General features: G+C 53.9%; 1 protein-coding gene across 1 annotated transcript in view; it reads left to right on the top strand.

Annotated features, from left to right (window-relative positions):
• Positions 1–23,538, top strand: part of LOC103173034 (epithelial cell-transforming sequence 2 oncogene-like) — a 29,332-nt gene that overhangs the window by 480 nt on the left and 5,314 nt on the right. The window contains exons 2-17 of the mRNA XM_042332726.1: positions 451–563; positions 4,729–4,891; positions 5,675–5,907; positions 6,483–6,579; positions 7,008–7,114; positions 8,070–8,190; positions 8,380–8,545; positions 9,437–9,556; positions 9,763–9,855; positions 10,395–10,577; positions 12,216–12,325; positions 13,950–14,164; positions 17,067–17,214; positions 17,851–17,924; positions 20,462–20,696; positions 21,680–21,745. Of these exons, the coding sequence (XP_042188660.1) occupies positions 451–563; positions 4,729–4,891; positions 5,675–5,907; positions 6,483–6,579; positions 7,008–7,114; positions 8,070–8,190; positions 8,380–8,545; positions 9,437–9,556; positions 9,763–9,855; positions 10,395–10,577; positions 12,216–12,325; positions 13,950–14,164; positions 17,067–17,214; positions 17,851–17,924; positions 20,462–20,696; positions 21,680–21,745 (2,244 nt within the window). The remainder of the gene's footprint in view (positions 1–450; positions 564–4,728; positions 4,892–5,674; positions 5,908–6,482; positions 6,580–7,007; positions 7,115–8,069; positions 8,191–8,379; positions 8,546–9,436; positions 9,557–9,762; positions 9,856–10,394; positions 10,578–12,215; positions 12,326–13,949; positions 14,165–17,066; positions 17,215–17,850; positions 17,925–20,461; positions 20,697–21,679; positions 21,746–23,538) is intronic.

The raw sequence follows: 23,538 nt of genomic DNA, 5'->3' as shown, positions 1-23,538 counted from the left end.
GAGACTCCAGCTGTTACCCCAAATGCATACTCTGGGGTCCCTAAGCCTCGGCTCCAGGAAACCTGCGCCTAATACTCCCTGGAATTAGGTAAACGGGATGCATCCCTCCTGGGAGAGAGTGCGCATTCCACTGCAACAATCTATCTCTGGGATTTCCAAGTGTAGGTGGGAAGCGTGGAATCCTCCGTTTGGTTTGGATTCTCTTAAGCCTGGTGATGGGTTTCCGTATGTGTCAGACACTCGTCTGACCAAACAAATCCATCTTTAAACCCCACCTGAAGATCTACATCCTCCACCACGTCTATGGTCACCTCCCCTCCCCCCCTCGCTCGGTGTCTGACCCCACCACTGTGCAGTTCTTCAAGACACTATACTGCATGAATGGCGCTGTGTAAATGCAAGTTGCTGCTGTTGTTGGTGTGTTGATGTAACACAAGCTCCTCAATGTAGCTGTTTGAGGAGAGAATGACCCTCGTGGGTCACTGGTTTGACCTCTGGACGGACAAGCAGAGACGGCGATTCCTACAGACCATCCTTCATCACTGCAGCAAGTCACAGCTCCAGTAAGTGCTGACAGGAGCTCCCTTTGTAACAAGCAACACAACCGCCTTCACCTGCCTCCCTCTCCTTCAGCCCTCTCTCCCTCCCTCCCTCTCCTTCAGCCCTGTCTCCCTCCCTCCCTCACTCTCCTTCAGCCCTCTCTCCCTCCCTCCCTGTCCTTCAGCCCCCTCTCCCTCCCTCCCTCTCCTTCAGCCCTGTCTCCCTCCCTCCCTCACTCTCCTTCAGCCCTCTCTCCCTCCCTCCCTGGAGCTGAAGGCACGGTCAAAGAGAAAGGTTTTGAGACCGGCCTTGAAGGAGGAAAGGGAGGAAGCGGCGAAGGCACTGGGGGATGGAGTTCCAGAGCCTCGGGGCTGAGAGGCTGAAGGCCCGGCCACCGATGGTAGGGCGGTTGGGGCGGGGGATGTGGAGCAGACCGGAGCCAGAGGAACGGAGGGTACGGGCAGGTAGGTAGGGAGATAGTAGGTCGGAGAGGTAGGAGGGAGCAAGGCCGTGAATGGCCTTGTAGGTAAGGATGAGGATCTTGAAATCGATCCTCTGGGGGATGGGGAGCCAGTGGAGGCGAGCGAGGGTGGGAGTGATGTGGTCCCGAAGCCTGGTGCGGGACAGTACACGAGCTGCAGAGTTCTGAATGACCTGCAGCTTGTGGAGGGAGGTGGCGGGAAGGCCGGCGAGGAGAGAGTTCCCATAGTCCAGCCTTGAGGTGATAAAGGCGTGGAACAGAGTTTCAGCCGCGTGAGGGGTGAGGTAGTGCCGTAGTCTGGCGATGTTCCGGAGGTGATGGAAGGCGGTGCCAGTTGTGGTGTGGATATAAGGGAGAAAGGACAGCTCAGGGTCGAGGGGAACCCCGAGGTTCCTGATGGCTTTGAGAGTTGGAGAGTGCGGCCTTTGATGCTGATGCTGTCAGCGCCTGAGGTGCAGAGGCGCTGACGTGAGCCAATCAGGAGGGCCTCAGTTTGGCGCACGTTGAGCTGAAGAAAGTTGTCTCTTGTCCAGGACTCGATGTCGGACAGACAGCTGTCAGGACATCGGGGGTCGTGGAGTTGAGGGTAGAGGAGGAAAGGTAGAGTTGGGTGTCATCCGCATACATGTGGAAGTTAACCCCATGTCTGCGGATGATGTCAAGAAGGGGGAGCATATAGAGGGTGAAGAGGAGGGGACCGAGGACAGAGCCTTGAGGGACACCGCACGAGACAGTGCGGGGGGTGGAGGAAAAACCATTCGTGGAGACAAAGTGAAGACGGTGGGAGAGGTACGACCTAAACCACTCAAGGACAGGGCCTTGAAGGTTTAGGTGGGAGGACAAGCGGTGGAGGAGGATAGCGTGGTCGAGGTAGGAGGTCATTGAGTCGTCTCAAAGTACTTCACAGAATGTACTCTATAGTGAATTGACTGTATATTTTGTGGGAGCAAAGCGGCAGCCAATTGCGCACAAATAGTCATGGATTATTTTTAAAGGAATTATTATCTTCGCAAAAGTCATCAGCCAATTGACTAACAACCGGGTTCCTACTCACTGCTCGTTAAACAGAGGTGTATGGAGCAAGGAAACTTGCTCAACGTTTCGCCCTGCCAGGAATCAGACCCAGGCCTCTGACTTGCAAGGAATACGGACATTTTCCCAATGTTTCATCCTGTGCAGGAATTAAACGCCGTTCCTCTCACTTGCGAAGTGAGTGCTGTGACCACTGAGATACAGGACGTCGCAAAGCACTTTCCAGAATAATTATTGCTGTTGTCGTGTGTAGGTGCTGCCTGTGACTGTGGCTCTCAGCCTTTCTGACAGATTCCTGTTGGCCTGTGTGTGTTGGGATGGAGGGCTTGGTGACCCCCAGACTGTGTCTTGTGGGAACGCTGAACCCCACCAGCCTGGCACTTGGCCCACACCGCACAGACACCTGTATCTGGCCTCAGCATTCCGGGGGGAAATATCTCCCAGCGACCGGCAACTCAGATATTACCCGGCAAACAAGATTCAGCGCGTGGACACCGGTGGTTAATAGGACTGCCAACCAGCAGGTAAAGCAGCTCAATCCAATGCTTGCTCCCCTCTGGAACTCCCTGCTTTTACCCTCCACCTTGCCCTCTCTTTATCCCTCCTGCTGATAGCACAGCCACCCTGGATCATCGGCAGGACCTGGAACAGACCAGTCCCTGGGGCAGAGATCATCACACTCAGCTCCTGTTAACCCTGCAAGCCAAGGCCTAATGGGTAGGGCAGTTCCAGCTGGACAACCAGCAGGAAAGTTTGACAGACAGCGCTCTCGATGGCACGCTGTGTTTTTAGCTGGTGAGACTCCAGCTGTTACCCCAAATGCATACTCTGGGGTCCCTAAGCCTCGGCTCCAGGAAACCTGCGCCTAATACTCCCTGGAATTAGGTAAACGGGATGCATCCCTCCTGGGAGAGAGTGCGCATTCCACTGCAACAATCTATCTCTGGGATTTCCAAGTGTAGGTGGGAAGCGTGGAATCCTCCGTTTGGTTTGGATTCTCTTAAGCCTGGTGATGGGTTTCCGTATGTGTCAGACACTCGTCTGACCAAACAAATCCATCTTTAAACCCCACCTGAAGATCTACATCCTCCACCACGTCTATGGTCACCTCCCCTCCCCCCCTCGCTCGGTGTCTGACCCCACCACTGTGCAGTTCTTCAAGACACTATACTGCATGAATGGCGCTGTGTAAATGCAAGTTGCTGCTGTTGTTGGTGTGTTGATGTAACACAAGCTCCTCAATGTAGCTGTTTGAGGAGAGAATGACCCTCGTGGGTCACTGGTTTGACCTCTGGACGGACAAGCAGAGACGGCGATTCCTACAGACCATCCTTCATCACTGCAGCAAGTCACAGCTCCAGTAAGTGCTGACAGGAGCTCCCTTTGTAACAAGCAACACAACCGCCTTCACCTGCCTCCCTCTCCTTCAGCCCTCTCTCCCTCCCTCCCTCCCTCTCCTTCAGCCCTGTCTCCCTCCCTCCCTCACTCTCCTTCAGCCCTCTCTCCCTCCCTCCCTCACTCTCCTTCAGCCCTCTCTCCCTCCCTCCCTCACTCTCCTTCAGCCCTCTCTCCCTCCCTCCCTCACTCTCCTTCAGCCCTCTCTCCCCTCCCTCCCTCACTCTCCTTCAGCCCTCTCTCCCTCCCTCCCTCCCTCTCCTTCTGCCCTCTCTCCCTCCCTCCCTCTCCATCTGCCCTCTCACCGCAGGTTCAATACAACACAATTCACATTTGCACAGCACCTTTCACGTCAGGAAGATGTCTCAAAGCACTTAACAATCCGGGAGTTTGAGGCATTCGGATCTTTTATGCTCCAAACATCAAATGTAAAGATAATTATTGTTATTTATGCAAATGTCAGGTAGTTGTGCTGATTCTGTGAGAGTGAGTGTGTGATGTTTGGCCATATGTATATATATATTTATATAAAAATGAATATATGTGTGCGTGAGTGAGTGAATGAGAAAGTGTGAGCCAGTGTATGTGAGTGAGAGAGTGAGTGAGTGAGTGAGTGAGAGAGTGAGAGAGTGAGTGAGTGAGAGAGTGAGTGAGTGAGTGAGTGAGTGAGTGAGTGAATGAGAAAGTGTGAGCCAGTGTATGTGAGTGAGAGAGTGAGTGAGTGAGTGAGTGAGTGAGTGAGTGAGTGAGTGAGTGAGTGAGTGAATGAGTGAGTGAGAGCATGCACACATGAGTGTGTGGGTGTGTGAGTGATGTGTGCGTGCATGCTTGAGAGTGCGTGTGTGAGTGTGTACAAAGCGAATGTGTACATGAGGGTCTGAGTCATTGAATAAGAGTATATGGAGTGAATGAATGTGTGCATGAGTTTCCCCCTACCATCAGCAGCCGGGCTTTCAGCGTCTCTGCCTCCGCTCTTTGGAACTCCATCCCACAATCCCTTCGCGTTGCTCCCTTTCTTGCCTCCTTCAAGGCACGACTCCACACCCTCCTTTTTGTCCGTGCCTTCAGCCGCCCTCCGACCCTCTCTGCCCTCCCTCATCCCAGTCCTGCCTCCCACGCTCGGGCCCTGACCCCTGACTGTCCAGTGTCTTGGGACGTCCTCCCAACGTGAAAGGCGCTTTAGAAATGTAACGTTGTTGGTGTTGTTGTGGCACGAGTGCACACGTGTGTGCCTGAGTGTGTTTGTTTGTTTGTTTGTTCACCGTGTTGTGTCTCGGCAGGTTTGCCCGTGCCCGGTTGGCAGAGACAGTGCCGGTGCTGGCGGGGGATTTCACTGCTGTGTTGCCACGTTGCCTGTCGCTGCGGGTGCTGTGGTGGCTGAGTCCCCGGGAGCTGAGCACTGCGGCCAGGGTCAGCTGGCACTGGAGGAGCCTGACCGAGCAGGTCACTGCTTCCGCTCCATCCATCAACTCACCTTCAGATACAACACAATACAACTTACACTTAACAGCAATAATCCTTGCATTTCATACAGCGCCTTATCGCGTCTTTGAGACATCTCAAAGCGCTTCACAGAATATACTGTAACCTGTAGTGACTGGGTCTTTTGTGGGCAAAAAGCACTTCCACAAAGAACGTCAAAAAAACGAGCACGAGGGGAGGTCAGCAGAATATTCTTCACACAGGATAAACAGGATATGGAATGTCCCGCTGGGAGCGCTTGGCTGTCCGAAAAAAATCCTCCAAATCTCTCTCTCCCTGTGTACTGGTTTGATTACAACAACAACAAGATTCCATTTATAGAGCGCCTTTCACGTCGGGAGGACGTCCCAACGCGCTGGACAGTTGGGTCAGGACCCGAGCATTGGGGGGATTAGTAGGATCCTCACTGAAGACTGATCCTCACGCTCTCTATCCCTCTCTCCTGCCCTCCTTCCTCCCTCCATGTTCCTCTGGCTATCTCTCTCTCGAGGTGTATTGGCTTGGTGGCTCACTAATCACTGACCCTTACCCTGTCTTCTCTCTCTCTGTCCTCTTCTCCCTTTCTCTCCCTCTCTTCCTCCCTCTCTCTCCCCCCCTCTCTCTCTCTCTCTCCCCTCTCTCTCCCTGCATCCCTCTCTCCCTCCATCCCTCCCTCTCTCTGTTCCTCCGACTCTCTTTCCCTATGTACTGGCTTGGTGAGCAGCATCCTCACTGATCACTGACCCTCTCTCTCTCTCCCCCCAGGACAGCCTGTGGAAGCCTAAGTGTGTGTTGCGAGGCTGGTTCCTGCCCTATGATCCCCCAGAGAGTGAGCAGGGGGCGTGGAAGAGACATTACGTGGCGTGTGTCTGTGGCCTGGATTACGTGCCTCGTGAGGAGGCGGCTGAGCTGTACGGGGCCCTAACTAAGTCTTGGCTGCCCCCCCCGAGACAATGCTCTCAATGGCAAGCTCTGCGGCTTCAGCTGGTGAAACACCAGTAATTATCTCCCCCGCACCCCACCCGCCTGAACGTACACCCTCGGGTTCCCCCAACCCAACACCCAAGCCTTAGCCCTCGCCAACCTGTGAGTAATCTGAATATTTATCAAGTCAAGGTATCAAGGCAATATGGGGCAAAGGCGTGTGAATAGAGCTGAGATACAGATCAGCCATGATAAGCAGAATGGCGGAGCAGGCTCGAGGGGCTGAATGGCCTCCTCCTGTTCCTATGTTCCTATGTGATACTCTCTCTGGAACCTGGTGACCAGGGTGCGTCCCTCCAGAGAGAGAGAGAGAGAGCGAGTGAGTGAGTCTTAGTGCATCCTGAGTGCACAGGAAGCTGGAAATGGGCTGCAGGTGGGAGGGGTTCATGGTGCGAACGGGCCCACACAATACTCTGGAACATTCTACCGGGGTCTGACTGCACACAGGACTCTTAATAGTTTAGAGACTCTGAAGTGTGGCAACTATTATTATCTTTGTGAAGCGCATGTTCCTCTCCCACCTTCTCACGTGTGTGTGTCTGTGTTCAGGGAAAGCTCTGCAGACACGGCCGCCCTGGGTGTCCGCCAGTTGGCCACCTGGTCTGCTCCGTGCCAAAGATCAGACCACAGACACCATGACCAGCCTGGCCCAGAGCCGCGAGAGCACATCAACACTCACACCAAAGGTAAGCCAGAGGACCTGGGATTGATTCCCGGGCAGAACAAAACCGTAGGCAAGTTTGCTTACTCCACGCGCCTCTGATTACCAAGCAGTCAGGAGGAACCCGGTTGTTTGTCCATTGGCGGTTTGCTTTCCTGGGGTAATAATTCCTTATAAGAAAATGTGGTCACTCAATGACTTTGGGCAATTGGCTGCCGTATTTCTCCCTGAAAATGTACAGTCGATTCACTTTACAGTACGTTCTGTGAAGTGTTTTGATACGCTTCGAAGACATGATAAGGTGCTGCATCAAGTGCAAGGATTATTTTTATTAATAGGGGAATAGGAGGGTGGGGGCTGGTGTGGCGTCTAACCTCCGACGTGGACTAGCTTGGAAGTGCTTGGAACTGGATTATATTTAAGCTGTATTTGTTTTGTGTGGTTTCCTCACAGGGGAAAGACCTCTCTGATGTGACCCTCTCCCAGCTGCTCTCCATCCAGGATCAATCTTCACCCCCCGTAAACCCTCAACTGACTCCCCTGAAAGCTCTGCTTACCAGGTAAGTGATACCAGCAACAGCCTTTGCTTATAACCTGGTTGTGAGGTTAGGGGTTGGATTGGGAGATGGTGGAGTCCTGTAGCTTATTGGATAGAGCAAGAAATCCATCAAATTCGTATTTGAATGACCTGACACTATCTGCTTTCACTGTCTCANTTTTTTTATTATTATGGTCCTGTTGCATAGTGGTTAGAGCAGCACTCACCTCGCAAGCGAGAGGACCCGGGTTCAATTCCCAGGCAGGATGAAACCTTAGAAAAGTTTCCTTACTTCGCACTCCTCTGTTTATCTAACAGTAAGTAGGAATCTGGTTCTTAGTTAATTGGTGGATCTTTTTCCAGGGGTAATAATCGCTCCAAAAAAGCTTTTCAATGACATGATAACAAAAATCACAAATCACATTTGTATAGTGTTTTTCATGTCAGGAGGACATCCCAAGACGCTGGACATTTAGGGATCTGTACCCGAGCTGGGGGTTGGGATCAGGAGGGGTGGAAGGTGGGGAGGGTAGGGGCGGAGGGTGACCGAAGGCACGGTCGAAGAGGAGGGTCTTGAAGAAGGCAAGGGAGGGGGCGAGGCCGAGGGACTGTGGGATGGAGTTCCAGAGGGTGGGAGCAGAGCAGTTGAAGGCTTGCCTGGCAATGGTGGGATGGGTAAGATGGGGGACGTGAAGCAGGCCAGAGTCGGCTGAGTGGAGTGAGTGGACAGGTTGGTCGGGCGCGAGGTCACAAAGTTAGGTGGGAGCAAAGCCGTAGAGGACTTTGAAGGTGAGGACCAGGAACTTGAAGGTTATCCTCTGAGTGTTGGGGAGCCAGTGGAACCAGGCGAGGATGGGGATATCAACTGTAAGGAATATTGTTATTATTCAATCTCATTATTACTGGTCGGTGTTGATGTGTCAGTAATTATGGGCTCAGTGAGGGTTTGACTGGTGTCCTGTGTTTATTGATATCAGAAAGAACCTGTGTGGGGGGAGCCCTTACCATCTGCCCCCCCACACCGTCACCACGGCAACACTGCTCAGCTCCCCACATCCCCGTCTGGTCCTGATATCATCCCGGATACCAGCCTGGGAGGTACCGTTTCATCAGATCACACACTGGGACTGTGTGCGTATTAGTGTGTGTGCGTGGGTGGGTGTGGGGTATGTGGGGCACATGTGTTAGTGTGTGTGTGTGTGTGTGTGTCTCCTCTCAGACAGTGCTGGAGTGTGTGTGTGTCTCCTCTCAGACAGTGCTGGAGTGTGTGTGTGTGTCTCCTCTCAGACAGTGCTGGAGTGTGTGAGACCAGGTGTGGTACCTGTGGTGTATGAGGACAGCTGTACGCTGACGGCTGTGCTGCTGTGTTTGGAGCGAGCCCTGCAGGGCCACACTGCCCAGACCATCGCCATCCTCACCGAGGGAGACCCCACCCAGCTCTGCCTGCTCCGAGGTACGTAACTAACAGTCAGGAAAAGCCAATTGATGTGGACTCCTTCAGTATAGTCGTTGGAGCTCGCGCCTCGCAAGCGAGAGGACCTGGGTTTGATTCCTGGGCAGAGGGAAATTTTAAGCACGTTTCCTGACTCTACTCGCCTCTGCCTCCCGAGCAGTAAGTAGGAAACCGGTTGTTAGTCGATTGGCAGTTGTCAAACAACCAACTAGTGACTATCCTCCTTGAGGGGAGGGAAGCAGTGTCTCCTCAGAGCTGAACTGGCGTCAAGGTGACATGTTTGGCAACGGAATGTTGGAATCCAGAGAGTCCTCTGTGACGGTCTCCACTTCGGTTCCTGAGCCTGGAGGGTCCACAGTGTTCAAGGGCACTGTTGATGGCAGCACAGTCCCGCCTCCTGACTTGAAAGGCACTATCAACATCTAATTTGTTGTTGTTGTTGATAAGGCCTAACAGGTAGGGTGGTCCTTGCTGGACAAGCAGCAGCAAAGCTTGCGAGACAGCGATATATATCAATGGCAAGCTACACGGCTTTATCTGGTTAGACTCCAGCAGTTACCTCAACCCACACTCTGAAGTCCTTCAGCCTTGGCTCTTGCCAACCTACGCCTAATAGTCTCTGGAATTCGGTAAGCAGGATGTGTCCCTCCAGGAAGAGAGAGCGCATTCTATTCCAACAATCTATCTCTGGGATTTCCATGTGTAGGTGGGATACATGGAATACATGGAATTCTCAGTTTGGTTTGGAGACTTTTAAGCACAGCGATGGGTTTCCAAATCCGTCTCAAAGCGCATCACAGAATATACTGTAAAGTGTAGGGACTGATTATTCCTGCTTCGATTCAGGATGTGAGGGCCGTGATCAGAGGTTTCTCCCCTTGCGGTTTCCAGGTTGCAAAGTCAGTGCAAGGAACCTTCCAGAGCCAGAGATCCGGGAATTCTGGGAGAAGCTGGGTGGCTGTGTGGAGGCTGGAGGCCGTGTTGACATCTTTGTTCCTCTGGCGGCCTCAGGTGTGTCTTCCCAATGAGACAGAGATCCCGGGATCTGGGATGAAGGGAATCCTGGGATCTGGGGTGATGAGATTTCTGGGATGTTACCAAGGCGAGGATTCCCGCGACTTTGCCAGGCTTGAGGGAGTTCCCCTGGCCCTGGGAATATTCCCATCATGTTCCCAGGGGAAATGGATTGTTGGAATGATTGATGGACTGTTTTCCAGAGGCCGGGATGGAGCTTCTGTCCGCACTGTCCTCTTTGACCGGCCTGGTGCAGAACGCGCCTACAGGGACAGCAACCGGCTCTTACCAGCACAGTGAGTGTCTGTGGGAGTGAGGTGGGGCTCATAGCCGATATGGTGAAAGGTTATAACTTGTTCAGTGTGACAACTCTCGCCACAGCTAAATTATTTGGAGTCCTGTAGTGTATTGGTTAGTGCACTCGCCTCGCAAGTGAGGGACCTGCGCTTCATTCCCAGGCAGCGCAAAACCTTAGGCAACGCCACACATCTCTGTTTACCCAACAGTAAGTAGGAACCCAGTTGTTAGTCGATGGGTGAATCGCTTTCCGAGGGTATTAATCCCTCTCCCTAAAAAATTGGTCTCTTAATCCATAACTGTTTGTGTTTCTGTTCACAATTTTCTGTCACATTTCGCCAACAAAATATACAGTCAATTCATTTTACAGTATTTTCTGTGAAGGGCTTTGAGACGTCTCAATGACTTGATGAGACGCTATGTCAAATGCAAGGATTATTATTATTATGGGGAGGGGGAGTGTGTGGTGGGCTTGGGGAGGCTGGTGTGGGAGAGGATCTGATCTGCGGGGACCATGTCTCGTGTCTCTTGCCCCCAGTCCTGAGCGAGTGGCTGTGTCCGGGGGAGGGGAGCTCTCCCGGGCGCCTCTACTTCCTGGAGCCGGAGCTGGAGGTGTGGAGTCGGGCGGCACAGACGCTGGAGGAGGTGCTGAGAGATGTCCGTGTCCTCGCTGCCCCCTACCTCAACCAAATCCGCAGAGAACTGCGGCCACGCCTGGCCGGTGAGGACAAACTATCACTTGGCATTAACATAGAGATCAGTGGGTTATTGTTAATAGAGAATGCTCCGTGGGAGACAGTGTTAATATTACTCCAGTTATTAGTGAGAGTATTAACAGAAATGTGTGTGAGAGTATTAATAGAGATGTATGCGCGAGTATTAACAGGACACTATGTATGTGTATGAGTATTGACAATGCTATGTGTGAATTAACAATGCTGTGCGTGTGAGAATATTAACAGGCACTGTGCGTGTGAGTATTAACACGGTGCTGTGTGTGTGTATATGTGTGAGTATTAACAGGGTGCTGTGTGTGTGTATATGTGTGAGTATTAACAGGGTGCTGTGTGTGTTTATGTGTGTGAGTATTAACAGGTTGCTGTGTGTGTGTATGCGTGTGAGTATTAACACGGTGCTGTGTGTATGTGTGTGAGTATTAACACGGTGCTGTGTGTGTATGTGTGAGTATTAACACAGTGCTGTGTGTGTGTATATGTGTGAGTATTAACAGGGTGCTGTGTGTGTGTTTGTGTGTGAGTATTAACATGGTGCTGTGTGTGTGTTTGTGTGTGAGTATTAACAGGGTGCTGTGTGTGTGTATGTGTGTGAGTATTAACACGATGCTGTGTGTGTGTATGTGTGAGTATTAACACAGTGCTGTGTGTGTGTATATGTGTGAGTATTAACACAGTGCTGTGTGTGTGTATATGTGTGAGTATTAACAGGGTGCTGTGTGTGTTTATGTGTGTGAGTATTAACACGGTGCTGTGTGTGTGTATGTGTGAGTATTAACACAGTGCTGTGTGTGTGTATATGTGTGAGTATTAACAGGGTGCTGTGTGTGTTTATGTGTGTGAGTATTAACACGGTGCTGTGTGTGTGTGAGTATTAACAGGGTGCTGTGTGTGTGTATGTGTGTGAGTATTAACACGGTGCTGTGTGTGTGTATGTGTGTGAGTATTAACACGGTGCTGTGTGTGTGTATGTGTGTGAGTATTAACAGGGTGCTGTGTGTGTGTATGTGTGTGAGTATTAACACGGTGCTGTGTGTGTGTATGTGTGTGAGTATTAACACGGTGCTGTGTGTGTGTATGTGTGTGAGTATTAACAGGTTGCTGTGTGAGTGTATGTGTGTGAGTATTAACAGGTTGCTGTGTGTGTGTATGTGTGTGAGTATTAACACGGTGCTGTGTGTGTGTATGTGTGTGAGTATTAACACGATGCTGTGTGTGTGTATGTGTGTGAGTATTAACACGATGCTGTGTGTGTATGTGTGTGAGTATTAACAGGGTGCTGTGTGTGTGTATGTGTGTGAGTATTAACACGGTGCTGTGTGTGTGTATGTGTGTGAGTATTAACAGGGTGCTGTGTGTGTGTATGTGTGTGAGTATTAACACGATGCTGTGTGTGTATGTGTGTGAGTATTAACAGGGTGCTGTGTGTGTGTGAGTATTAACAGGGTGCTGTGTGTGTGTATGTGTGTGAGTATTAACAGGGTGCTGTGTGTGTGTATGTGTGTGAGTATTAACAGGGTGCTGTGTGTGTGTATGTGTGTGAGTATTAACAGGGTGCTGTGTGAGTACTAGTATTAACACGGTGGATTCTCAGGGTGTGAGTATTAATGCTGTATATTGACCCTGTGTCGCTGTGGTCCCCACAGGGCGGCTGGTGATGGAGGCATTGAGTCTGGATGAGGACCCGAAGTTTGTCGGAGCTGCAGACATGAGGTTTCCCTCTCTGTGTGGACAGGTGAACCCCGAGGCTGCCGCCCGAGGAGAGGGTGTGCACCTCATCCCTCTTCCTGTTATGTCGACAGTTACAATCTCTCTCTGATTGTCATCCCTTTTTGACTGTCGACTCTCTACCCCCTCCTCGCTCCCTCCCTCCCTCCCCTCCCTCCCCTCCCCTCACCCTGACCATTTCCCCCCTCCTCGCTCCCTCCCTCCCTCCCCTCACCCTGACCATTTCCCCCCTCCTCGCTCCCTCCCTCCCCTCCCTCCCCTCCCCTCACCCTGACCATTTCCCCCCTCCTCGCTCCCTCCCTCCCCTCCCCTCACCCTGACCATTTCCCCCCTCCTCGCTCCCTCCCTCCCCTCCCCTCACCCTGACCATTTCCCCCCTCCTCGCTCCCTCCCTCCCCTCCCCTCCCCCTGACCATTTCCCCCTCCTCGCTCCCTCCCTCCCTCCCCTCCCTCCCCTCCCCTCACCCTGACCATTTCCCCCTCCTCGCTCCCTCCCTCCCCTCACCCTGACCATTTCCCCTCTCCTCGCTCCCTCCCTCCCCTCCCTCCCTCCCTCCCCTCCCCTCACCCTGACCATTTCCCCCCTCCTCGCTCCCTCCCTCCCCTCCCTCCCCTCACCCTGACCATTTCCCCCCTCCTCGCTCCCTCCCTCCCCTCCCCTCACCCTGACCATTTCCCCCCTCCTCGCTCCCTCCCTCCCCTCCCCTCCCCCTGACCATTTCCCCCTCCTCGCTCCCTCCCTCCCCTCCCCTCACCCTGACCATTCCCCCCTCCTCACTCCCTCCCTCCCCTCCCCTCACCCTGACCATTTCCCCCCTTCTCGCTCCCTCCCTCCCCTCCCCTCACCCTGACCATTTCCCCCCTCCTCGCTCCCTCCCTCCCCTCCCCCTCACCCTGACCATCTCCCCCCTCCTCGCTCCCTCCCTCCCCTCCCCTCACCCTGACCATTTCCCCCCTCCTCGCCCCCTCCCTCCCTCCCCTCACCCTGACCATTTCCCCCCTCCTCGCTCCCTCCCTCCCCTCCCCTCACCCTGACCATTTCCCCCCTCTCGCTCCCTCCCTCCCCTCCCCTCACCCTGACCATTTCCCCAATGCTCGGGTTCTGACCCAACTGTACAGTCCCTTGGGACGTCCTCCTGACGTGAAAGGCGCTCTATAAATGGAATCTTGTTGTTGTTGTTGTCTCACATTCGCTTCTTATATCTCTCCACTGCTAATCCCTCTCCGCCTGTAATCCTTCAACCATAATCCCTCTCCGCCTGTAATCCTTCAACCATAATCCCTCTCCGCCTGTAATCCTTCACCCATAATCCCTCTCCGCCTGTAATCCTTCACCCATAATCCCTCTCTGCCTATAATCCTGCTCCTCCTGTAATCCCACTCCGCCTGTAGTCCCTCTCCGCCTGTAGTCCCTCCCCGCCTGTAGTCCCTCTCCGCCTGTAGTCCCTCTCCGCCTGTAGTCCCTCTCGGCCTGTAGTCCCTCTCTGCCTGTAGTCCCTCTCGGCCTGTAGTCCCTCTCTGCCTGTAGTCCCTCTCCGCCTGTAGTCCCTCTCTGCCTGTAGTCCCTCTGTGGATCAAACTCCTGTGCCTGTAGTGTGCTGAATGCTGTGTGTTGCCTGTGTGGTTGGCAGGAGGGATGGGCTGGTGGGGAGGCACTGGACAGAAGGACACAGATTGCCCGGGAGATCGTGGCCAGCGAGAGGGTGTATGTCAGGACGATGGCAATGGTGAAGGACGTGTACTGGGAGCCGCTACAGGCTGCGCTGGGCAGTAACAGAGCCATCCTGAGCCCCACCAACATCCACACCATCTTCTCAGACACTCTCACTATCCTGACCCTCAACAGGTTAATGTCTCACCGTCTCCTCACTGTAACCTCACGGCCTATAACTATATATCTTCCTTTTATACTGTTAAAAGCCTTTAAGTATTTTCGGCTTTAAGAAGCCGAGCCTTCAGCTCCCCTCTCGACTCTCTTCCCCCTCCTCGCTCCCTCCCATCCCTCCCCTCACCCTGACCATTTCCCCCCTCCTCGCTCCCTCCCCTCCCCTCACCCTGACCATTTCCCCCCTGCTCGGGTCATGACCCAACTGTGCAGCGCCTTGGGACGTCCTCCTGACGTGAAAGGCGCTTTATAAATGGAATCTTGTTGTTGTTGTTGTTGTTAAAACGACAATGTCTGTCTGCGCTTCAAGAAGGATCTCAATAACAGATTGACGTAGAGACGTAGGATTTATAACTGACCGTAAAGGTCTTGTAAATGGGAGTGACATGGGCATATTTCTTTTCGGGTATCTCCCATCATTCGTGAGTTATTTTCAGGTTTGTTTTTTCGCTGCAGTTACACCTGGTGGCCACCGTGTCAAAGTGGCGCTGTGGCATTGTGCGGCACAGAACACGCGTGTAGCCAAGTGGCGGGAACGAAATAAAGAGAACAGACGGAGCTCAGCCGCGGCAACAGCAACAACATTACAATTTTAAACCACCGAGTCCTCCCACCGAGTCCTCCCACCGAGTCCTCTCCACTGAGTCCTCACACCGAGTCCTCCCACTGAGTCCTCTCCCACTGAGTCCTCTCCACTGAGTCCTCTCCCACTGAGTCTTCTCCCACTGAGTCCTCTCCCACTGAGTCCTCCCACCGAGTCCTCTCCACTGAGTCCTCACACCGAGTCCTCCCACTGAGTCCTCTCCACTGAGTCCTCACACCGAGTCCTCCCACTGAGTCTTCTCCCACTGAGTCCTCTCCCACCGAGTCCTCCCACCGAGTCCTCCCACCGAGTCCTCACACTGAGTCCTCCCCCACCGAGTCCTCTCCCATCGAGTCCTCCCACCCATCGAGTCCTCCCACCCACCGAGTCCTCCCACACACCGAGTCCTCCCACCGAGTCCTCACACCGAGTCCTCCCACTGAGTCCTCTCCACTGAGTCCTCCCACCGAGTCCCCCCACAGGAGTCCTCCCACAGGAGTCCTCCCACTGAGTCCTCTCCCACCAAGTTCTCCCACCGAGTCCCCCCACAGGAGTCCTCCCACAGGAGTCCTCCCACTGAGTCCTCCCACTGAGATAGGCTGAATAAACGAGGGCTGTATTCTCTAGAGTATAGAAGAATTAGGGGGGATCTTATTGAAACATATAAGATTCTTAAAGGGCTGATAAAGTAGACACTGAGGGTCTGTTTCCCCGGTGGGAGAATCTATAACCAGGGGTCACAGTCTGAAATTTAAGGGTCAGCCTTTTAGAACAGAGTTGAGGAAACATTTCTTCACTCAGAGGGCAGTGACTTTATGGAATTCACTCCCCCCGAAGGCTGTAGATGTCAGTCCTTCAACATCTTCAAGGCTGAGACTGACAGACGTTTAAAAAGCAGAGAGATTAGGGGACATGGGGAGAGGGCGGGTAATTAGAGTCAGGTCAGGAGATCAGCCATGATCTTATCAAATGGTGGGGCACAGGCTCGAGGGGCCGAATGGCCCAAAGGAGTCCTACCACAGGAGTCCTCCCACAGGAGTCCTCCAACTGAGTACTCCCACCGGTGTCCTCCCTCTGAGTCCTCCCACAGGAGTCCACTCCATGAGTCCTCCCACTGGAGTCCTCCCACTGGAATCCTCCCACTGGAGTCCTCTCAGATGAGATAAAGATGAAATGTCTGACTGTGTGCCAATCTACATTCCATATTGGATCCTTTGGTTGCAAGCGAAGCTGCCACAGCCTCAGTTAGTTGTACATTTAACCGTGGGGTCCTGCACCTTAGTGGTTAGAGCACCGCCTCACTAGCGAGAGGACCTGGGTTCGATTCCCGGGCAGAGACTAATCTTAGTCGATTGGCGGATTCCAAAACAAACAATAATAATTTGATCTCTCAATCCACGACTGTTTGTGGGACAGACACTGCTGTGTGTAATTCGCTGCTGTATTTCACCTACAAAATATACAGTCCATTCACTTTACAGTGTATCCTGTGAAGCTCTTTGAGACGTCTTGAATACGTGCGAAGGAGCTTCATCAAATGCAAGGATTATTATTATTATATAACCCCCCGAACCCCTGGATTGGATTGTAGCCTGTAACTCACTCTGAACTTCATTCAATCTCTTTCCTGGTGGAGATGAGGTGGGGATTGGTATTTTGGTGACTGTGGCTGTTTCTCAGGGGTGGGGGTTAGTCTGTCATGTGTCAGTCTGGCTCAGTGATAGTGCTCTCTCTCCCTCTCTCTCGCTTCTGAGTCAGAAGGTTGTGGGTTCAAGCCCCACATCGAGACGTGGAATCACATCGTCTAAGCTGACTCTGCAGTGCAGAGCTGGTGGGAGTCCTGGCCAACAATCCCCCAAATAAAATTTGGTCATTGGCTCCATGACTGTTTGTGGGACACGGCTGAGCACAATTGGCTGCCGCGTGTTGTCCACAAATTGATAGTATATTCTGTGAAGCATTTTGAAATGTATAGAAGATGTGAAAGGACTATATCAAATGCACGGATTATTATATTAATTATTATAAATTATTATATATTATATTATTGAATTATTATATTATATGTTATCATAATATTGTTACAGACAGTTTCTGGTTGATGTGAGGATTATTATTCTTATGTTATTATATTATTATTATTACATTATTAAATTATATTTCGAGACAGTTCCTGGTTGATGTGAGTGCCTGGTTTGTGGAGTGTGGGGCAGGGCAGGGTCTGGGTGATGTGATTATTATTATATTATTGTTATATTATTGTCGTTGCTGTTGTTACAGACAGTTTCTGGCTGACGTAAGTGCTCGGCTTGTGGAGTGGGGGCCGGCACAGGGTCTGGGTGACGTGTTTGTGAGGTTCTGCTCTGGCCTGAAAACCTACAGCAATTTCTTCAACAATTACAGCCTGGTGCTGAAAACTGTGGATAAGGTGAGGGTGGGGGCCATCTGAGGAAACTTATCCCGTGATAGTGACAGTCACTAGTGTCCTGTAGCTGGGTGGCTAGAGCACTCGTCTCGCAAGTGACCTCGGTTTGATTCCCAGGCCGGGTGGAACGTGGGCAAGTTTCCTCCCACACACTCCACACACCTCGGTATACTCAGCATTAAGCAGTAACCCAGTTGTTGGTTAATCGACAGATCGTTTTTCCAAAGTTAATAATCCCTTTAAAACAAAACCAAACAGTAATAATAAGTTGGTCACTCACTTTACGACTGTCGGTGGGACAGACGCTGCTGTGCGCAATTGGCTGCCACTTTTCGCCCACAAAATACAGTCTTTGCAGTGTGTTCTGTAAAGCGCTTTGAGATAAGATGCTGTATTAAATGCAAGGATTATTTATTATAGACACTAGAGGGCTCCAGCCACATGCTTCAACTATTCCTGATCCTGATGTGTATCCGCACTCCATGTATCCTCGCACAGTATCTGCACTTGTGCAGTAATTAAGGTGGACGTTTCTGGCAATTTTGTTTCATGACCTGTTATCCACAATGTTTTCATATCCGCACTGAGAGTTGGCAGAGGGAGATCTCATGACTGACTGTCTCTCCTCTTCTCTTTCAGTGTCGCGATGTATTTCCCAACTTCCGGGCCTTCCTGGGACGTCGGGATGGGAGTGCGGTGACAGGGACTCTGAGGTGCCACTACCTCTCCCTTGGCAGGGGCTGACTCCTGCTGAGCTGTGGGGAGAATGACCCACACTCACCCACACCCTGTCCGCTCCACCATTGTCTATTGGGCCTTCAGCCACTCCAGCCCCACCTTATGGAACTCCATCCCGGAGCCCCTCCACCTCGCCCTCTCCCTTGCCTCCTTCAAGATCCTCCTCTTTGACCGTGCCTTCAGCCACCCTCCTACCCCTCTACTCTCCTTGTCCTTCTCCCCTCCTGATCCCAACCCCCAGCGCCTTGGTACGTCCTCCCAATGTGAAAGGCGCTATATAAATGCAATTTGTGAAGTCCTGTAACTTAGTTGTTGGAGCACTCGCCTCAGAGGTGAGAGGACATGGGTTTCCTTACTCCACACGCCTCTCTTTACCAGCAGTGAGGAGGAACCCGGTTGTTAGTCGATTGGCGGATCACTTTCAGGGGGTAATAATCCCTTGAAAAATAATAATTTGGTCACTCAATCCATGACTGTTTGTGGGACACTGCTGTGCACAATTGGCTGCCACATTTTGCCCACAAAATATAGTTAATTCTGTGCTGTCAATACAGTATATCCTATGAAGCGCTTTGAGACATCTCGACGGTGTGATAAGGCGCTGCATCAAATGCAAGGATTATTATTATTATTATTTTGTTGTTGTTGTTGGGCTGTGGGGGTTGGCTGTGGGGGGGCTGGGCTATGGGTGCTGAGCTGTGGGGGATGTTGTCCTGGGCTGTGGGAGGCTCGGCTGTGGGTGGTGCTGGGCTGTGGGCGGTGCTGGGCTGTGGGGCACTGGGCTGTGGGGGTCTATGCTCTGTGGGGATGGGCTGTGAGGGGAGCTGGGCTGAGCTGTGGGGGGGCTGGGCTTTGGAGGGGCTGGGCTGTGGGGGATGTTGTCCTGGGCTGTGGGAGGCCGTGGTGGGGCCGGGCTTGGGGAGCTGTGCTCTGTGGGGCTGGGCTATGGGTGGCTGGGCTGTGGGGGATGCTGTCCTGGGCTGTGGGGCTGGGCTGAGGGGTCTGGGCTGTGGGGTGCTGTGCTCTGTGGGGCTGTGCTGTGGGGGGCTGTGATCTGTGGGGGACTGGGCTTTGGGGGGCTGGGATGTGGGGGATGCTGTGCTGGGTTGTGGGGGCTGTGTTCTGTGGGGTCTGGGCTGTGGACTGCTGTGCTCTGTGGGGCTGTGCTGTGTGGGGCTGGGCTGTGGGGGGCTGTGCTCTGTGGGGCTGGGCTGTGGGTGTGCTGTGTGGGGCTGGGCTGTGGGGGGCTGTGCTCTGTGGGGCTGGGCTATGGTGGGCTGAGCTGTATGGCATGCTGTGCTGGGCTATGGGGGGCTGGGCTGTGGGGCTGTGTTCTGTGGGGCTGGGCTGAGAGTGTGCTGTGGGGGCTGTGCTGTGGGGGGCTGTGCTGTGGGGGCTGGGCTGTGGGGGACTGTGGGGGCTGGGCTGTGGGGGGCTATGGGGGGCTGGGCTGTGCGGGGCTGGGCTGTGGGGGTCTGGGCTGTGGGGGATCTATGGAGGGCTGGGCTGTGGGGGGGCTGGGCTGTGGGGGTCTGGGCTGTGGGGGGGCTATGGGGGCTGGGCGGTGGGGGCTGGGCTTTGAGGGGCTGGGCTGTGCGGGGCTGGGCTGTGGGGGGCTGGGCTGTGGGGGGGCTATGGGGTGCTGGGACTGTGGGGGGCTGGGCTGTGGGGGGGCTGGGCTGTGGGGGGCTGTGGGGGCTGGGCTGTGGGGGGGCTGGGCTGTGGGGGGGCTATGGGGGGCTGGGCTGTGGGGGGCTGGGCTGTGGGGGGGCTCTGGGGGGCTGGGCTGTGGGGGGGCTAGGGGTGCTGGGCTGTGGGGGGGCTATGGGGGGCTGGGCTATGGGGAGCTGGGCTGTGGGGGTGCTGGGCTATGGGGGGCTGTGCTGTGGGGTGGCTGGGCTGTGGGGGGCTAAGGGGGGCTGGGCTGTGGGGGGCTTGGCTGTGGGGGGCTGGGCTGTGGGGGGGCTATGGGGGGCTGGGCTGTGGGAGGCTGGGCTGTGGGAGGGCTATGGGGTGCTGGGCTGTGGGGGCTGGGCTGTGTGTGTGCTGTGTGGTGCTGGGCTATGGGGGGCTGTGGTGGGGCTATGGGGGGCTGGGCTGTGGGGGGGCTATGGGGGGCTGGGCTGTGGGGGGGCTATGGGGGGCTGGGCTGTGGGGGGCTATGGGGCTGGGCTGTGAGGGGGCTATGGGGGGCTGGGCTGTGGGGGGCTGGGCTGTGTGTGGGCTGTGTGGGCTGGGCTATGGGGGGGCTGTGGGGGGCTATGGGGGGCTGGGCTGTGGGGGACTGGGCTGTGGGGGGCTGGGCTGTGGGGACTGTGGGGGGCTGGGCTGTGGGGAGGCTATGGGGGGCTGGGCTGTGGCGGGGCTGTGGGGGGCTGGGCTGTGGGGGGCTGGGCTGTGGGGGGGCTATGGGGGGCTGGGCTGTGGGGGGCTATGGGGAGGCTGGGCTGTGGGGGGGGCTATGGGGGGCTGGGCTGTGGGGGGGCTATGGCGGGCTGGGCTGTGGGGGGGCTATGGGCGGGCTGGGCTTTGCGGGGCTGGGCTGTGGGGGGCTGGGCTGTGGGGGGGATGACTATCCTGTGCTCCTCAGGCTACAGGACCTGTTGCTGTGCCCCGGGGTGAGGTTGGGGGAATACCTGACACTGCTGTACGGGCTGCGACTCCACACCCCACCCGAGCACCCTGACCGGCCCCTCCTCACAGCCACCATCACCTCCCTGAGGGCAGCCAGGGACCACCTGCTCCAGGTAAACCCTCGCTCCACAATCCCGAGTACACACTGACCAACGCACACACTGACCGACATACACCCTGAGCTACATCATGACTGAGATACTCACTCATTGAGCTGCACAATGACTAAGTTACACACTGACTGAGGTACACAATGACTGAGGTACACACTGACTGAGGTACACAATGACTGAGGTACACACTGACTGAGGTACACAATGACTGAGGTACACACTGACTGAGGTACACACTGACTGAGGTACACACTGACTGAGGTACACAATGACTGAGGTACACACTGACTGAGGTACACACTGACTGAGGCACACTGACTGAGGTACACACTGACTGAGGTACACAATGACTGAGGTACACACTGACTGAGGTACACACTGACTGAGGTACACACTGACTGAGGTACACAATGACTGAGGTACACAATGACTGAGGTACACACTGACTGAGGTACACAATGACTGAGGTACACACTGACTGAGGTACACACTGACTGAGGTACACACTGACTGAGGTACACACTGACTGAGGTACACAATGACTGAGGTACACACTGATTGAGGTACACACTGACTGAGGTACACACTGATTGAGGTACACAATGACTGAGGTACACAATGACTGAGGTACACACTGACTGAGGTACACACTGATTGAGGTACACACTGACTGAGGTACACACTGACTGAGGTACACACTGACTGAGGTACACAATGACTGAGGTACACACTGATTGAGGTACACACTGATTGAGGTACACAATGACTGAGGTACACACTGACTGAGGTCCGACGTATCGAGGATAAACCATGACTAAGATGAGCAGTGATGTAGATATACCATAACTAAGAGCAGACACAGATCGGTCCCCACGTCTCTCCTCTGACACACATTTTCATGGCAGACACTTGTTTTCAGTGATGTCTCTCAGCTCTGAGTGTCCTCTCTCTCTCTCTCTCTCTGTCTCTCTCTCGTGTTACAGATGAAGACACAGAGTGAACGAGCGGTGCAGCTGTTGGAAGCTCAGAGATCGATAGCCGGGGCTCCTGTATGTCTGTGTGCTGTCTCTCAATAACCTGCTGGGTCTCTCTCACGCTGTCTGTCTGTCTGTCCGTCTGTCTGTCTGTCTGTCTCATTGACTCACTGTCTCCTTCTCACTGTCTCTGTCTGTCTGTCTGTCTGTCTGTCTGTCTGTCTGTCTGTCTGTCTGTCTGTCTGTCTGTCTGTCTGTCTGTCTGTCTGTCTGTCTGTCTGTCTGTCTGTCTGTCTGTCTGTCTGTCTGTCTGTCTGTCTGTCTCATTGACTCACTGTCTCCTTCTCACTGTCTCTGTCTGTCTGTCTGTCTGTCTGTCTGCCTGACTGTTTCTTTGTCAGTCAACTTATCCTCGTCGGTCACTCTCCTCCACAGCTCTCTCTCCACCATGCTTGATGCCCTTGCCCCCCTCACCTCCTGAACCATCTACTCACGCAACTCACCCTGGTACACCTGCCACCTCCGTTCACTCAGGGGTCAGGTGTGAGCCGCTGAATGCACCCGGCTCAAATCTGATTTAACAATCCACCCGCAGATCTGGCCGGACCACTTACTGTCCACCCTCACCTCCACTACATCATCCTTCCATTCCCAGGTAATCGAGGCTAAGGACAACCTCAGACTTCTCCACTACCAACCGGCTCCTCTGTGCAGACTCTCCTCCAACTCCAACTCCAACTCCAACTGTGAGGCGATGCTCGATAGCCTCGAGAACAAAATCGAGGAGATTGGTTCCGCCCGCCTCCACCCTCCCAACCATCACCCCTTCCCCTTCTCTCCATCGCACTCCGGCCCCTACCCATCCCTCCCCACCTTCAACCTGTCTCCCACTCCTCTCTTATCACTGCATGAAGCCCACCACCTGCTCCCTCAGCCCCATCCTACCACTCTCCTTACCTCCCAGTTCCATCTCCTCACCCCTTTACTCTCAGACCTTGTCAACCTCTCTCTGTCAACTGGCAATGTTCCCACCCCCATAAACACATTGTGTCATGCAGTGTTCCTCAAGGCTCTCTCCTCGGTCCTCTCCTGCTCAACCTGTACATCCTCCCTGTTGGTGACATCATCTGCAGACATGGGGTCAACTTGAACATGTACACAGATGACGCCCAACTCTATTTCTCTGGCCCCACTGCGGTCCTGACAGACTGTCTGTCAGAGATCAAGTCCTTGATGGGAGACAACTTTCTACAGCTGAATGTCAGCAAGACCATGGCTCTTCTGATTGGCTCGCGCCAGTGCCTCCGCACCTCAGGCACTGGCAGCATCAGTATCCACCACTCCACCTCACTGAGCCAGTCAGGAACCGAGGCGTCTTGTTCAACCTCAATTGTCCTTTCCCCCCCACCACCGTGCCATGACCTGCTCTGCTATCGTACACCTCCGTAACATTGCCCGACTCCGCCACTGCCTCACTCCTCAGGCTGCCGAGACCCTCATACATGCCTTAATTACAACCAAACTTGACTGGGCTCTCCCCCTCTCTGTCTGTCTCTCCGTTTCTCTCTCTCACTCAGATTCTTTCTCTCTCTCTGTCTGTGTCTGTGTCTGTGGCCTTTACATTCCCCTTCCTCTCCTCTCCTCCACTCTCGGTGCTCCTTGTTGTTTCTGTGAAACCTTGGGTCCTGTGGCTCAGTGGTTAGAGCGCTCACTTCACTAGCGAGATGACCCTGGATCGATGCCCAGACAGGGCGAAACGTTGGGCAAGTTTCCTTACTCCTTGCGCCTCTGTTTACCTAACAGTGAGTAGGAACCCAGTTATTTCATCAATTGATGGATCAGTTTTCTGGGGGTAATAATTCCTTCAA

Source organism: Callorhinchus milii, unplaced genomic scaffold (assembly GCF_018977255.1).
Source record: "Callorhinchus milii isolate IMCB2004 unplaced genomic scaffold, IMCB_Cmil_1.0 Scaffold3, whole genome shotgun sequence".
In the NCBI taxonomy this organism is placed as follows: domain Eukaryota; kingdom Metazoa; phylum Chordata; class Chondrichthyes; order Chimaeriformes; family Callorhinchidae; genus Callorhinchus; species Callorhinchus milii.
Note: the sequence above shows the minus strand (reverse complement) of the source record. Positions and strands in the feature narration are given on the sequence as shown.